Source organism: Mixophyes fleayi, unplaced genomic scaffold, assembly GCF_038048845.1.
Source record: "Mixophyes fleayi isolate aMixFle1 unplaced genomic scaffold, aMixFle1.hap1 Scaffold_62, whole genome shotgun sequence".
Classification (NCBI taxonomy): Eukaryota; Metazoa; Chordata; class Amphibia; order Anura; family Limnodynastidae; genus Mixophyes; species Mixophyes fleayi.
In genome coordinates, this window is record NW_027448322.1 from 269,271 (window position 1) to 283,661 (window position 14,391).

Below are 14,391 nucleotides of genomic sequence, written 5' to 3' on the forward strand. Positions count from 1 at the left end.
TGTGTGAGATCTGATCTAGCGGGAGGATCAGGTGTGAGATCTGATCTAGCGGGAGGATCGGTGTGAGATCTGATCTAGCGGGAGGCTCGGTGTGAGATCTGATCTAGCGGGAGGCTCGGTGAGAGATCTGATATAACGGGTGGCTCGGTGAGAGATCTGATCTAGCGGGTGGCTCGGTGTGAGATCTGATATAGCGGGAGGCTCGGTGTGAGATCTGATATAGCGGGAGGCTCGGTGTGAGATCTGATAAAGCGGGAGGCTCGGTGTGAGATCTGATATAGCGGGAGGCTCGGTGTGAGATCTGATATAACGGGTGGCTCGGTGTGAGATCTGATCTAGCGGGTGGCTCGGTGTGGATCTGATCTAGCGGGAGGCTCGGTGTGAGATCTGATCTAGCGGGAGGCTCGGTGTGAGATCTGATCTAGCGGGAGGCTCGGTGTGAGATCTGATATAGCGGGTGGCTCGGTGTGAGATCTGATATAGCGGGAGGCTCGGTGTGAGATCTGATATAGCGGGTGGCTCGGTGTGAGATCTGATATAGCGGGTGGCTCGGTGTGAGATCTGATATAGCGGGTGGCTCGGTGTGAGATCTGATATAGCGGAGGCTCGGTGTGAGATCTGATATAGCGGGTGGCTCGGTGTGAGATCTGATATAGCGGGTGGCTCGGTGTGAGATCTGATATAGCGGGTGGCTCGGTGTGAGATCTGATATAGCGGGTGGCTCGGTGTGAGATCTGATATAGCGGGTGGCTCGGTGTGAGATCTGATATAGCGGGTGGCTCGGTGTGAGATCTGATATAGCGGGAGGCTCGGTGTGAGATCTGATATAGCGGGTGGCTCGGTGTGAGATCTGATATAGCGGGTGGCTCGGTGTGAGATCTGATATAGCGGGAGGCTCGGTGTGAGATCTGATATAGAGCGGGAGGCTCGGTGTGAGATCTGATATAACGGGAGGCTCGGTGTGAGATCTAATATAACGGGAGGCTCGGTGTGAGATCTGATATAGCGGGAGGCTCGGTGTGAGATCTGATATAGCGGGTGGCTCGGTGTGAGATCTGATATAGCGGGAGGCTCGGTGTGAGATCTGATATAGCGGGAGGCTCGGTGCGAGATCTGATATAGCGGGAGGCTCGGTGTACAATGAAGTGGGGGTTACTGAATATACATTTATTATGGTATTACAGTGATCTTTGGTCCAATAACCTGATTATTCTCGCTCTGTGGTGGGTCTCAGATTCCCGGGATTTGCTGTTCTCCATTTCTGATCCATTTTCTTAGCTTGATGAGTGCAGGATGTAGCAGCTGGACCTGTGGGGAAAAATAAGTCTGTTATATAGCTATAGATGTACTAGCAATGGCTGAGTGTCCACTTCTGTGCCTCTGCGAGGCCGATATCTCCTGGAGAAATAGGGTTATAATATCGGTGGCCTCTCTCTTCCCGGTGACGGGGGTGCCCCGGGTGGCCCCTCTCTCTTCCTGGTGACGAGGGGGGTGCCCCGGGTGGCCCCTCTCTCTTCCTGGTGACGAGGGGGGGTGCCCCGGGTGGCCCCTCTCTCTTCCTGGTGACGAGGGGGGTGCCCCGGGTGGCCCCTCTCTCTTCCTGGTGACGAGGGGGGGTGCCCCGGGTGGCCCCTCTCTCTTCCCGGTGATGGGGGGGGGGCGCCCCGGGTTGCCCCTCTCTCTTCCCGGTGACGGGTGGGGGTGCCCCGGGTGGCCCCTCTCTCTTCCCGGTGACGGGTGGGGGGCCCCAGGTGGCCCCTCTCTCTTCCCGGTGACGGGTGGGGGTGCCCCGGGTGGCCCCTCTCTCTTCCCGGTGACGGGTGGGGGGCCCCGGGTGGCCCCTCTCTCTTCCCGGTGACGGGGGGGGGGCGCCCCGGGTGGCCCCTCTCTCTTCCCGGTGACGGGGGGGGGCGCCCCGGGTGGCCCCTCTCTCTTCCCGGTGACGGGTGGGGGGTGCCCCGGGTGGCCCCTCTCTCTTCCCGGTGACGGGTGGGGGGCCCCGGGTGGCCCCTCTCTCTTCCCGGTGACGGGTGGGGGTGCCCCGGGTGGCCCCTCTCTCTTCCCGGTGACTGGGGGGGGGCTCCAGGTGGCCCCTTTCTCTTCCCGGGACTAGAATGTAGATATAGTGGTATAATAGTGATTCCTAGGTCTAATGAAGCAGTAATATTGGGGAGGAGAGGACACATTCCTGGGAAAGTAGCGGTTTCCTGCCCAGTTATTGCCAGGTCTGTACATATCCGATATCGGGTGACAGGTCGGTGAGATGACGTCATGTTCTTGTGAAATCTTCTATTTTTAGTACTTATTAGGTTAGAGAGACATTGAGATGAGATCTGCTGGTGAGTTCTGTGTCTCGCCACTAGAGGGCAGAAGGGAATCTCTGTCCACATGCAGTGGATGTATTTATAATTGCAGGAAGCAGAGGGGCTGGAACGGAGGACAGAGCCGCATACGTAATCCTGGAGAACTGACCCTAAAAACCGCTTGACAGAGGAGAACGAGAGCGCTCTGGGCCAGGAGGAGGCTGCCGCTGAGCGGACACGTGTGTTGGACTAATAGCAGAGTGCAGTGTGGGTATAACAGCGCCACTAAATATCCTGACGCGGGCACTACCCCCAAAATGATTATTGATGGTAAAATGCGTCTCCAAAATATTCCGGACTACAGGGAACACCCCAAAATCATGGGTGGTAAAGTGCACCCTAAAAATAATACGGATGGTGGGCAGAGCACCACTGACAGTCAGGGGATGTGAGGTGCAGAGCACACTGACAGCCGGAGAGATGTGATGGGAGGTGCAGAGCACACTGACAGCCGGGGAGGTGCAGGGCACACTGACAGCCAGGGGTGATGGGAGGTGCAGAGCACACTGACATGGTGCAGAGTACACTGACAGCCAGGGGTGATGGGAGGTGCAGAGCACACTGACATGGTGCAGAGCACACTGACAGTTGGGGAGGTGCAGAGCACACTGACAGCCAGGGGTGATGGGAGGTGCAGAGCACACTGAGATGGTGCAGAGCACACTGACAGCTGGGGAGGTGCAGAGCACACTGACAGCCGGGAGAGATGTGATGGGAGGTGCAGAGCACACTGACAGCCGGGGAGGTGCAGAGCACACTGACAGCCGGGAGAGATGTGATGGGAGGTGCAGAGCACACTGACATGGTGCAGAGTACACTGACAGCCAGGGGTGATGGGAGGTGCAGAGCACACTGACATGGTGCAGAGCACACTGACAGCCGGGGAGGTGCAGAGCACACTGACAGCTGGGGAGGTGCAGAGCACACTGACATGGTGCAGAGTACACTGACAGCCAGGGGTGATGGGAGGTGCAGAGCACACTGACATGGTGCAGAGCACACTGACAGCCGGGGAGGTGCAGAGCACACTGACAGCTGGGGAGGTGCAGAGCACACTGACATGGTGCAGAGTACACTGACAGCCAGGGGTGATGGGAGGTGCAGAGCACACTGACATGGTGCAGAGCACACTGACAGCCGGGGAGGTGCAGAGCACACTGACATGGTGCAGAGCACACTGACAGCCGGGGAGGTGCAGAGCACACTGACAGCCGGGAGAGATGTGATGGGAGGTGCAGAGCACACTGACATGGTGCAGAGTACACTGACAGCCAGGGGTGATGGGAGGTGCAGAGCACACTGACATGGTGCAGAGCACACTGACAGCTGGGGAAGTGCAGAGCACACTGAGATGGTGCAGAGCACACTGACAGCCGGGAGGTGCAGAGCACACTGACATGGTGCAGAGTACACTGACAGCCAGGGGTGATGGGAGGTGCAGAGCACACTGACATGGTGCAGAGCACACTGACAGCTGGGGAAGTGCAGAGCACACTGAGATGGTGCAGAGCACACTGACAGCCGGGGAGGTGCAGAGCACACTGACAGCCGGGGAGGTGCAGAGCACACTGACAGCCAGGGGTGATGGGAGGTGCAGAGCACACTGACAGCCAAGGGTGATGGGAGGTGCAGAGCACACTGACATGGTGCAGAGCACACTGACAGCTGGGGAGGTGCAGAGCACACTGACAGCTGGGGAGGTGCAGAGCACACTGACAGCCAGGAGAGATGTGATGGGAGGTGCAGAGCACACTGACATGGTGCAGAGCACACTGACAGCTGGGGAGGTGCAGAGCACACTGACAGTTGGGGACTCTCCATTTCCTCCTTTGTATAGTTTCCGCTGAGCGGATTTTCTGTCTGCAGTAAGCGGCCCCCAGGGACCCATCACTCCCGCTCACTGCAAGGTGTGCAGATTACTCAGTGTGGCCGCGTGCAGCACACACGCTCCTGCAGCATTAACCCTCTGCTGGCCGTGTGAGACTCAGCAGTACAGATAGACTTGTTATGAGATGGACATATGATCATTTCCTTTACATTCCCAGCTCTGGGAGGTTTCTGTATTCAGTCGCAGTGATTGTAAGAGAGTGGACTGTCTGACCATACGTAACACCTGTGTTAAGATCATCCACAGATCTTTGAACATATCCCCCTGGCTAGTGGTGAGTTTACCCATCACTTGGAGTCACAGGGTATGTTATTGTCACCATATACAATACAAGGTCATAAGTATGTGGATGCCCATTCTACTTACTGGTTTGGCCCATTGCTAAGAGGTACATCCAGCTCCCAGCCAGGCAGTCTCACTTGTCACATTGGCAGTAGAATGAGTCGTACTGAGGAGCTCAGTGACTCGTAAGGCTGCCACCTGTCCAACAAGGCAACTTGTAAGCGCTGTTATTGTGAATGGGAAATGTCTGAGAAACGGCTCATCCACAAAGAGATAGGCCACACAAGCTCACAGAATGTCCCGCCAAGTGCTGAAGCGCGCAGCGCTTAAATATCGTCTGTCTATGGTCGCTACCGAGTTCCAAACTGTCTCTGGGAGCAACGTTGGCACAAGAGCTGTTAGTCATAGAAACCCATTCCATGAAGATCTTGACGAAGCAAAACCACCTGCACAATGCTGCAGATCAATGTGCACAATGTCAATTAGAGGGGTGTAAAGCTCCCATCATTGGACTGTGGAATCATGGTCTTTGGAGTGACAGATCACCCTTCATCTGGATGCTAGGAGAGCACTTCCTAGCAGAATGTGTACTATCGATTGTAACGTTTGGTGGAGGAGGAATAATGGCCTGGCCTATTACTATCTTAATGCTAGAGTATACAATGCCTTTCCAGGGAATATATATCACTGGTTGCAGAGGCCATGCTCCTGATTACTGGCCTAGAACGTTACCTCTCCTCTTCTCCTACCACCGCCTCACACTCACAGGTCTTCACCAGCGCTGCTCCCACTGTGCACAAGAACCCTCTTTGCAATGTAGATGATCTTCACCCGGATTATGTCTGGGATAGGACAAAATGTTCCAGCAATTTTGGTAGTGGTCATTCCATGGGTGGAAAGCTGGGAGGCCGATAATCTCAGCAGAAACAACATGTTCCTTTTTATTAGTATATTTAAAATTCATTAATGAACACACGTCCACAATAGGGTGAAATATGAAAATCAAAGATAAATAGTGAATTAATATAATAATAATCTAGATATAATATAATAATGTGCCGGGGGTCAGATACTAACAATTATCAGAATGAATGAAGTTTGACGTATTTACAGCTAAGATGAAAAGCTGTCAGTTTGTGGAGTAGCTCAGATGGTCAGGGAAGGGGAGATGTTGGATATAATCCTGCACCCTCCTTGGACTATACGCTGATTTAGGTTACAGCGTGTCATTCATATCTAGTATATTAATGAATCGGTGCTCACTATTCTCTTATGTACGTGTGTGATCACCCCACTAAGATAATTTAATCACTACTGATATTGGGAGTAAATATACTAATATGTGCTGGGGTCAGACTAGCAGTAATTACAGAATGACAGCATTTGATTAACGTATTTTCAGTAAAGATGAGAGGTTCAGACAGACAAGGAAACCAGGATGGTTTTGGATAAACTGAGGGTTTGAGAATATCTGCCCTCTGTTTTCTTTCAGGAGAGACCAGCACTTTCCTCTTCTTCTGGAGAGTGACGCAGTTTTGAGCCCTGTTCGGTCCTTCTTTAGCCTTTTGGGACTTGAATGAGTTTGAAGACTTTGTTGCCGGCTTCCTTTGAACCACTGGATTCTGCGGATCCCAAGTTCTCAAATAGAAGACGGTTTTCATTTGGTCATTTGTACAGCCTGGAGGGTGTCTGAGTTGGAGCCTCTGTCTGCAGATCTCCCCAACTCATTTTGGGTTTTTTTTTGAGGACTTCTTTGAACACTATGGTATCAGCCTATGGTGGTTTCTAAGTTACACTTGAATCAGGTTCTCTTCACGACATTGTCGGGGCATGAAGGATATATGTGAGTAGACGGATGATCTTCTGATCGTGCCTCTGAGAGGTTGGTCCGCGCTGAAACAGACTAGCTGGGTGGATCCCTCCTGTGATTTGTCAGACTGGTATAGGAGCTGGGAAACCCGCTCCTTTAATGGAAAGGTGTATTCTACCAGCTAGGACCACACGGCCCTTGGTTCATACATGCATCCACGGGCGCCAGCTCTGGTTAGAAGGCGCTACTCACCCATTCTGTGACCGTGTCCATCTGGGGGACTGCTTTGTTATGTTCCCATGGTTCAGTGTTCCCCAATTGTATGAATGAGGGGAAAAAACAGAATTGTATACTTCTATTAAATCCTTTTCTCTGAACTCGTTGGGGACACTGAGCACCCCCTCTTCTTCACTCTAGTTCTCGTGCTTTTCTGGGGGATTGTTGTTTTCTTCTGTCCTGTGGGGTTTGGTTGTAGATGTAACTGAGTTCCTTCTAGGACGGGTATACAGCGGAAGGAGGAGCTTATATAACCTGTAGATTTTAAATTGCCAGCGTCTTAATGGTGGCTCTATATCCCCCACGTCCAGCGTCCTGATGGTGGCTCTATATCCCCCACGTCCAGCGTCCTGATGGGGGCTCTATATCCCCCACGTCCAGCGTCCTGATGGTGGCTCTATATCCCCCACGTCCAGCGTCCTGATGGTGGCTCTATATCCCCCCACGTCCAGCGTCCTGATGGGGGCTGTATATCCCCCACGTCCAGCGTCCTGATGGTGGCTGTATATCCCCCACGTCCAGCGTCCTGATGGTGGCTGTATATCCCCCACGTCCAGCGTCCTGATGGTGGCTCTATATCCCCCACGTCCAGCGTCCTGATGGTGGCTCTATATCCCCCCACGTCCAGCGTCCTGATGGGGGCTCTATATCCCCCCACGTCCAGCGTCCTGATGGGGGCTCTATATCCCCCCACGTCCAGCGTCCTGATGGGGGCTGTATATCCCCCACGTCCAGCGTCCTGATGGGGGCTCTATATCCCCCACGTCCAGCGTCCTGATGGTGGCTCTATATCCCCCACGTCCAGCGTCCTGATGGTGGCTCTATATCCCCCACGTCCAGCGTCCTGATGGTGGCTCTATATCCCCCACGTCCAGCGTCCTGATGGTGGCTCTATATCCCCCCACGTCCAGCGTCCTGATGGGGGCTGTATATCCCCCACGTCCAGCGTCCTGATGGTGGCTCTATATCCCCCACGTCCAGCGTCCTGATGGTGGCTCTATATCCCCCACCTCCAGCGTCCTGATGGGGGCTCTATATCCCCCACGTCCAGCGTCCTGATGGTGGCTCTATATCCCCCACGTCCAGCGTCCTGATGGTGGCTCTATATCCCCCACGTCCAGCGTCCTGATGGTGTCTCTATATCCCCCACGTCCAGCGTCCTGATGGTGGCTCTATATCCCCCACGTCAGCGTCCTGATGGGGGCTGTATATCCCCCACGTCCAGCGTCCTGATGGTGGCTCTATATCCCCCACGTCCAGCGTCCTGATGGTGGCTCTATATCCCCCACGTCCAGCGTCCTGATGGTGGCTCTATATCCCCCACGTCCAGCGTCCTGATGGTGGCTCTATATCCCCCACGTCCAGCGTCCTGATGGTGGCTCTATATCCCCCACGTCCAGCGTCCTGATGGTGGCTCTATATCCCCCCACGTCCAGCGTCCTGATGGGGGCTCTATATCCCCCACCTCCAGCGTCCTGATGGTGGCTCTATATCCCCCACGTCCAGCGTCCTGATGGTGGCTCTATATCCCCCACCTCCAGCGTCCTGATGGGGGCTCTATATCCCCCACCTCCAGCGTCCTGATGGGGGCTCTATATCCCCCACCTCCAGCGTCCTGATGGGGGCTCTATATCCCCCACCTCCAGCGTCCTGATGGGGGCTCTATATCCCCCACGTCCAGCGTCCTGATGGTGGCTCTATATCCCCCACCTCCAGCGTCCTGATGGGGGCTCTATATCCCCCACCTCCAGCGTCCTGATGGGGGCTCTATATCCCCCACCTCCAGCGTCCTGATGGGGGCTCTATATCCCCACCTCCAGCGTCCTGATGGGGGCTCTATATCCCCCACCTCCAGCGTCCTGATGGTGGCTCTATATCCCCCACCTCCAGCGTCCTGATGGGGGCTCTATATCCCCCACCTCCAGCGTCCTGATGGTGGCTCTATATCCCCCCACGTCCAGCGTCCTGATGGGGGCTCTATATCCCCCACGTCCAGCGTCCTGATGGTGGCTCTATATCCCCCACGTCCAGCGTCCTGATGGTGGCTCTATATCCCCCACGTCCAGCGTCCTTCGAATAATGGATTCATAGAAAAGGATTTAACGTAAATATGAGAATCCTATAATTATGTACAAGCTGCATCAATTCTCCTGTAGGATAGCTCCTTGTTTATTTGTGCTCCTTGTTTATTTGTGCTCTTTCCACACTTTTCCTTGTGCTATTTAGACCACACCCACTTTACGTAAATATATATATTTTTCATAATAATAATAAAGACAGAGAAACCTGATTGTAAAGCAATCTGCAGTGTAATAAGCCTCCCGCAATTGTCATGGTAGGCAGTCGCCCTCTGTTAGCTGGAGATACTACCATGTTGGAGGCATCACCGATAAAGCTACTGGTTGGTTTGGTGATGACTCTGAGGACATGGGAGTAACAAATACTATGTGTGGTCTGCTCCATTATGTATCACAAGGACACGTGACATGGCCATTACAAGACCACTAAGCCTAAAATACATATCGCCTTTCGTGAAACAGTCATCCATGTGAAAGTGCCCGTACTGTGACCGTGTCCTTCTATAGGAATTACGAACCGTTCAGTAGGGATCAGGGGCGGGAGGTCGGCTGTGTCCCTTCAGTAGGGATCAGGGACGGGAGGTCGGCTGTGTCCCTTCAGTAGGGATCAGGGACGGGAGGTCGGCTGTGTCCCTTCAGTAGGGATCAGGGGCGGGAGGTCGGCTGTGTCCCTTCAGTAGGGATCAGGGGCGGGAGGTCGGCTGTGTCCCTTCAGTAGGGATCAGGGGCGGGAGGTCGGCTGTGTCCCTTCAGTAGGGATCAGGGGCGGGAGGTCGGCTGTGTTTGGGGGAAATACATTCTCAATCCCCCCCCCCCCCCTTTTTCCCTCCATGATTACAAATTTTATCTTGATTTTATTCAGTTCTGATTGATTCCTGTAGAACATGTTCGTATGTAATGTTATATAACATGTGAATGTTACTAGTACATACTTTACATGTCTTGTATTTTAATGCCCCTCATGTAGTCATATGATTTTACAAACCTCTTTTTGATTCCATGACCTGCATTCCTATATATAACAATAATCCCTGTACACAGGACATGACGCTGAAGCTGTGCCTTATAAGAAGCATCTCCATGATGGGACTGGCCATTTCTAACAGCTCACAGGCCGGATTCTTCCAATTTAGCCGCAAGTCGGAGCTGATTTCTCAATTAGTGGTGAGTACAGAAAATGTAGGGCAAGTGTAGAACGGAATGCGGGTCAGGTCTGGGTATAGAGTGGGATGCGGGTCAGGTGATGGTTCAGAAAGGGATGAGGGTCAGATGATGGTTTGGAAAGGGATGAAGGTCAGGTCTGGGTATAGAGCGGGATGCGGGTCAGGTGATGGTTCAGAAAGGGATGAAGGTCAGGTCTGGGCATAGAGAGGGATGCGGGATGAGGGTCAGGTGATGGTTCAGAAAGGGATGAAGGTCAGGTCTGGGTATAGAGAGGGATGCGGGATGAGGGTCAGGTCTGGGTATAGAGCGGGATGCGGGTCAGGTGATGGTTCAGAAAGGGATGAAGGTCAGGTCTGGGTGTAGAGAGGGATGCGGGTCAGGTGACAGCGTAGAGCGGGATGAGGGTCAGGTCTGGGTATAGAGCGGGATGTGCACCTTTTTAAACTTAATCTTTTTCAGGAGTTTCTGAAGCTGGAGCCGGTGGACTGCCTAAAATCCGGTCTACGTCACAGCGCACTTGTTGCCTGTTCTTACCTGGTGTATCCTCTATTACAAGTAGAGCAAAATGTCTTCTTAAACAGAGGTCCAAATAATTGTTTGTTATTATCATAGTGCTGAGTGTGTTCTTAGACCATCTCAGAATTATAATCCCACCACAGGGTCTCTAGTAAATACATTTTCCCATTCTATATGGTCTATAAAGTGCAATCTTCTTAATGTACGTTCAGTAAACTGGAACTCCTCTAAATGACACAAACAAGACGGAGTTGATTAATACGGCTTTGTCCAGCGTCTTCCCTCTACCTCCTATGGGCATCGAGGACGTGGGGAAACTGCACAAAGAGGTAGGTCCAGGGCGTGCTCCGTTGCCTCCTCTTGTATCTTGGTTCTGCTACTTGTTGTCCTCCTGTCGATGTGTCTGTCTGTTTTTGTTTTTTGTGTTTTTTTTAGTTCTATATCTTGTTCTTGGTTTTATTTCTCTCCATTTCTAGATTTGGTGTTGGTGGAAGTAGGTCTAGGTGGGAGGTCCAGACTTAGAAGTGCTGGTACCGATGGGCGCTGAGCCCCCTGGTGTAGACTAGATGATAGAGGCTGGGCGTTAGTAGCCCATGCAATGTATGACATCACTACCTTCTAGTGACCGTAGATTATCAGTAAGAGCTGCTTGTTCTGTGACCAGTATATTAAAGCGCAGTGCGTCACTGCGTCAGCGCTCTCCCAGTCGCAGTAGTCAGTAACAAGTGTTTGCTGAACCCTCGTAAGAGCGGTGGAGCGGAGTCTGTCTACCCAATGGGCACAACTGCAGGTTCTCCCCGCTGTGTCCTGGTATCTGGGTGGGTCTGGCGGTGTATACTATTGGTAGACAGTGATGGAATATGAATGCACTCTGTGTTGGATAATTGGAGGTTATAAATAAAATCTATAAACTGGTCCTTTCCTCTGTGTGCTGCGTGTTCTGTAAAGTCATAATAATGAACTGGCCCTTTTTCCATGTGTCCTTGTCGGGCAGGATTGTGGGGCCCACCAGTGGATTCCTGGTAATATTAATGAGCTGCCTGAGTGCCCAATGTCATTAATCTCATGTTCTTACTCTGGAAAAGAACATTTTATTAATATGGCTGAGATCCTGGTTCTAGTTCTGCTTTATATAATCTCAAGTCACGGCTCCTGGAATTTACTTCTCAGTTTTTTCTGGTCTCCAGAATCTCTCTCTGTATTATGATATTTCTATGGGTTTAGGGGCTGAAAACTGATAGGTGTGAAATGCGTCTGCTCACATCTGTTTCCACTCAAACAACTGGCAGTATTTCTATCCAAATGACCTTGATTAGATAAAGTTGAGGGTTGTTTGTATAACAGAATTACTGCATCTTCCTGAACCCTCAGCCGGGTGCAGCTAAGCCGGTCTGTTGCTCTGTTTGCTCATAGACGCTGTATCATGACACCTTGGAGGCTCTGAAGGACCTGCTGAGGGGTCTCCTCCTCTGGAACCTGACTCCTCGGGGACTGCAGGACATTTTCCAGGTTTGTATGAACAGGGTTTTACACTGCGGGGTAAGATTGACAGCCGTCCTTATGTTGTACTTGCACTTTGCAGATCCTGAATCCCTGGATTAAATCCAGCAAGGAGCACGAGCGAGAGCGAGCAATAGACGTGAGCGGTGACCTCCTCGAGTTCTATCTCCAGAAGCTCAATGTCAATGTAAGAATGATTATAACAACTCGCCTCAATTCACCCACTGCTGTATAGACAGTGGTCGCTGGAGCCTGGGGCACTTTCAAAATAAGGGTGGAGTATTAAGCTCCTCCCCCTCCATTACCTCCTATGAGCACAAGGCTCCTCCTGTTGTCACTGAGGGATTTCCTCTGCTGGGGGTTACTGGCCCCCTCCGCCCCAGCTAGTACCCTGGTAACGCGCACCCGAGGTGTGGCAAACAGGTAAGTGGCTCTCTAACCTTTCAGGAGCTGTTTGACTCTGCTGGTGCCCATGGTGGTGGAATACATTCACCAGGAGGGCACAGAGAGTTCCCTAGCCATAAGAACGATGGGTTCATATCTTCATCCCAGGCAGAGGATGGGAGGCCGACCCTTCATCCTGAAGAATGGTCTCTCTGCCCTGAGACTTTCCAGCAGCTGGTATTATGGTGGGGTCAGCCGGACCTCAACGTGATGAGTTCTCCTGGAACACTCCAGCCCATGGATTAGACTGCAGGTATATGAACACCTGTTCCCACCGGCAGCCATGCTTCTGCGGCCATTAAAGGTAGAGAGGGCGTTCCAGTTATTGTCGTGGCTTTGGACTGGCCTAGGAGGTTTTGGTCTACAGTCACCCTCAGCACAGCAAAGGGTTCAACGTGGCACTACCACTAAGACCAGACTATTAAGTAAGGGCTCCTTACAACCTCCTTCCAGCCAACCACACTCAATACGCCAGTGTTTCAGTATTGCCCCATGTGTGCGTTACTGATAACTTACTGTTCACGGCTTGTAAACAGCGTTATATAGTGGAAGGAGCAGGGTCCCCAGCAGCACAGAGTATATCAGGAGATGAGTGATGTGTTAGTGAGGACAGGGCTGCATGTGACAGGGGCAGTGACATGATGTGAGAAGGGGAATGGAGACAGCAGGAAGCCACAGACTGAGAGTTATATAGTGGAAGGAGCAGGTTCCCCCAGCAGCACAGAGTATATCAGGAGATGAGTGATGTGTTAGTGAGGACAGGGCTGCATGTGACAGGGGCCGTGACATGATGTGAGAAGGGGAATAGAGGCAGCAGGAAGCCACAGACTGAGAGTTATATAGTGGAAGGAGCAGGTTCCCCCAGCAGCACAGAGTATATCCGGAGATGAGTGATGTGTTAGTGAGGACAGGGCTGCATGTGACAGGGGCAGTGACATGATGTGAGAAGGGGAATGGAGGCAGCAGGAAGCCACAGACTGAGAGTTATATAGTGGAAGGAGCAGGTTCCCCCAGCAGCACAGAGTATATCAGGAGGTGAGTGATGTGTTAGTGAGGACAGGGCTGTATGTGACAGGGGTAGTGACATGATGGGAGGAGGGGAATGGAGGCAGCAGGAAGTCACAGACTGAGAGTTATATAGTGGAAGGAGCAGGGTCCTCCAGCAGCACAGAGTATATCCGGAGATGAGTGATGTGTTAGTGAGGACAGGGCTGCATGTGACAGGGGCAGTGACATGATGTGAGGAGGGGAATGGAGGCAGCAGGAAGTCACAGACTGAGAGTTATATAGTGGAAGGAGCAGGTTCCCCCAGCAGCACAGAGTATATCAGGAGATGAGTGATGTGTTAGTGAGGACAGGGCTGCATGTGACAGGGGCAGTGACATGATGTGAGGAGGGGAATGGAGGCAGCAGGAAGCCACAGACTGAGAGTTATATAGTGGAAGGAGCAGGGTCCTCCAGCAGCACAGAGTATATCAGGAGACGAGTGATGTGTTAGTGAGGACAGGGCTGCATGTGACAGGGGCAGTGACATGATGTGAGGAGGGGAATGGAGGCAGCAGGAAGCCACAGACTGAGAGTTATATAGTGGAAGGAGCAGGTTCCCCCAGCAGCACAGAGTATATCCGGAGATGAGTGATGTGTTAGTGAGGACAGGGCTGCATGTGACAGGGGCAGTGACATGATGTGAGAAGGGGAATGGAGGCAGCAGGAAGCCACAGACTGAGAGTTATATAGTGGAAGGAGCAGGTTCCCCCAGCAGCACAGAGTATATCAGGAGATGAGTGATGTGTTAGTGAGGACAGGGCTGTATGTGACAGGGGTAGTGACATGATGGGAGGAGGGGAATGGAGGCAGCAGGAAGTCACAGACTGAGAGTTATATAGTGGAAGGAGCAGGGTCCTCCAGCAGCACAGAGTATATCCGGAGATGAGTGATGTGTTAGTGAGGACAGGGCTGTATGTGACAGGGGCAGTGATGTGAAGGGGGAGGGAGTAGCAATACATTTTCTGTCCACTTATTCTATATTCATTTTTAGCACTACCTTGCGATTAAGTCCTGTATTTCACT

The 14,391-nt window shown here is 52.4% G+C and overlaps 1 protein-coding gene and 1 long non-coding RNA gene across 5 annotated transcripts in view; both read left to right on the forward strand.

Annotated features, from left to right (window-relative positions):
- LOC142135144 (maestro heat-like repeat-containing protein family member 1) overlaps window positions 1–14,391 on the forward strand; it is a 75,668-nt gene that overhangs the window by 32,385 nt on the left and 28,892 nt on the right. Inside the window, 6 exon segments of the mRNA XM_075194573.1 lie at window positions 9,739–9,861; window positions 10,321–10,400; window positions 10,590–10,597; window positions 10,600–10,706; window positions 11,791–11,886; window positions 11,960–12,064. Of these exon segments, the coding sequence (XP_075050674.1) occupies window positions 9,739–9,861; window positions 10,321–10,400; window positions 10,590–10,597; window positions 10,600–10,706; window positions 11,791–11,886; window positions 11,960–12,064 (519 nt within the window).
- Window positions 2,016–5,940, forward strand: LOC142135145 (uncharacterized). Of its 4 annotated transcripts, none has more exons than XR_012687188.1 (4): window positions 2,016–2,756; window positions 3,509–3,818; window positions 3,920–4,063; window positions 4,104–5,940. It is a non-coding gene; the product is annotated as an uncharacterized LOC142135145 (long non-coding RNA). The 4 variants fall into 4 exon arrangements; XR_012687190.1 differs by having other exon boundaries at window positions 3,920–4,009; window positions 4,151–5,940; XR_012687187.1 differs by having other exon boundaries at window positions 3,920–5,940.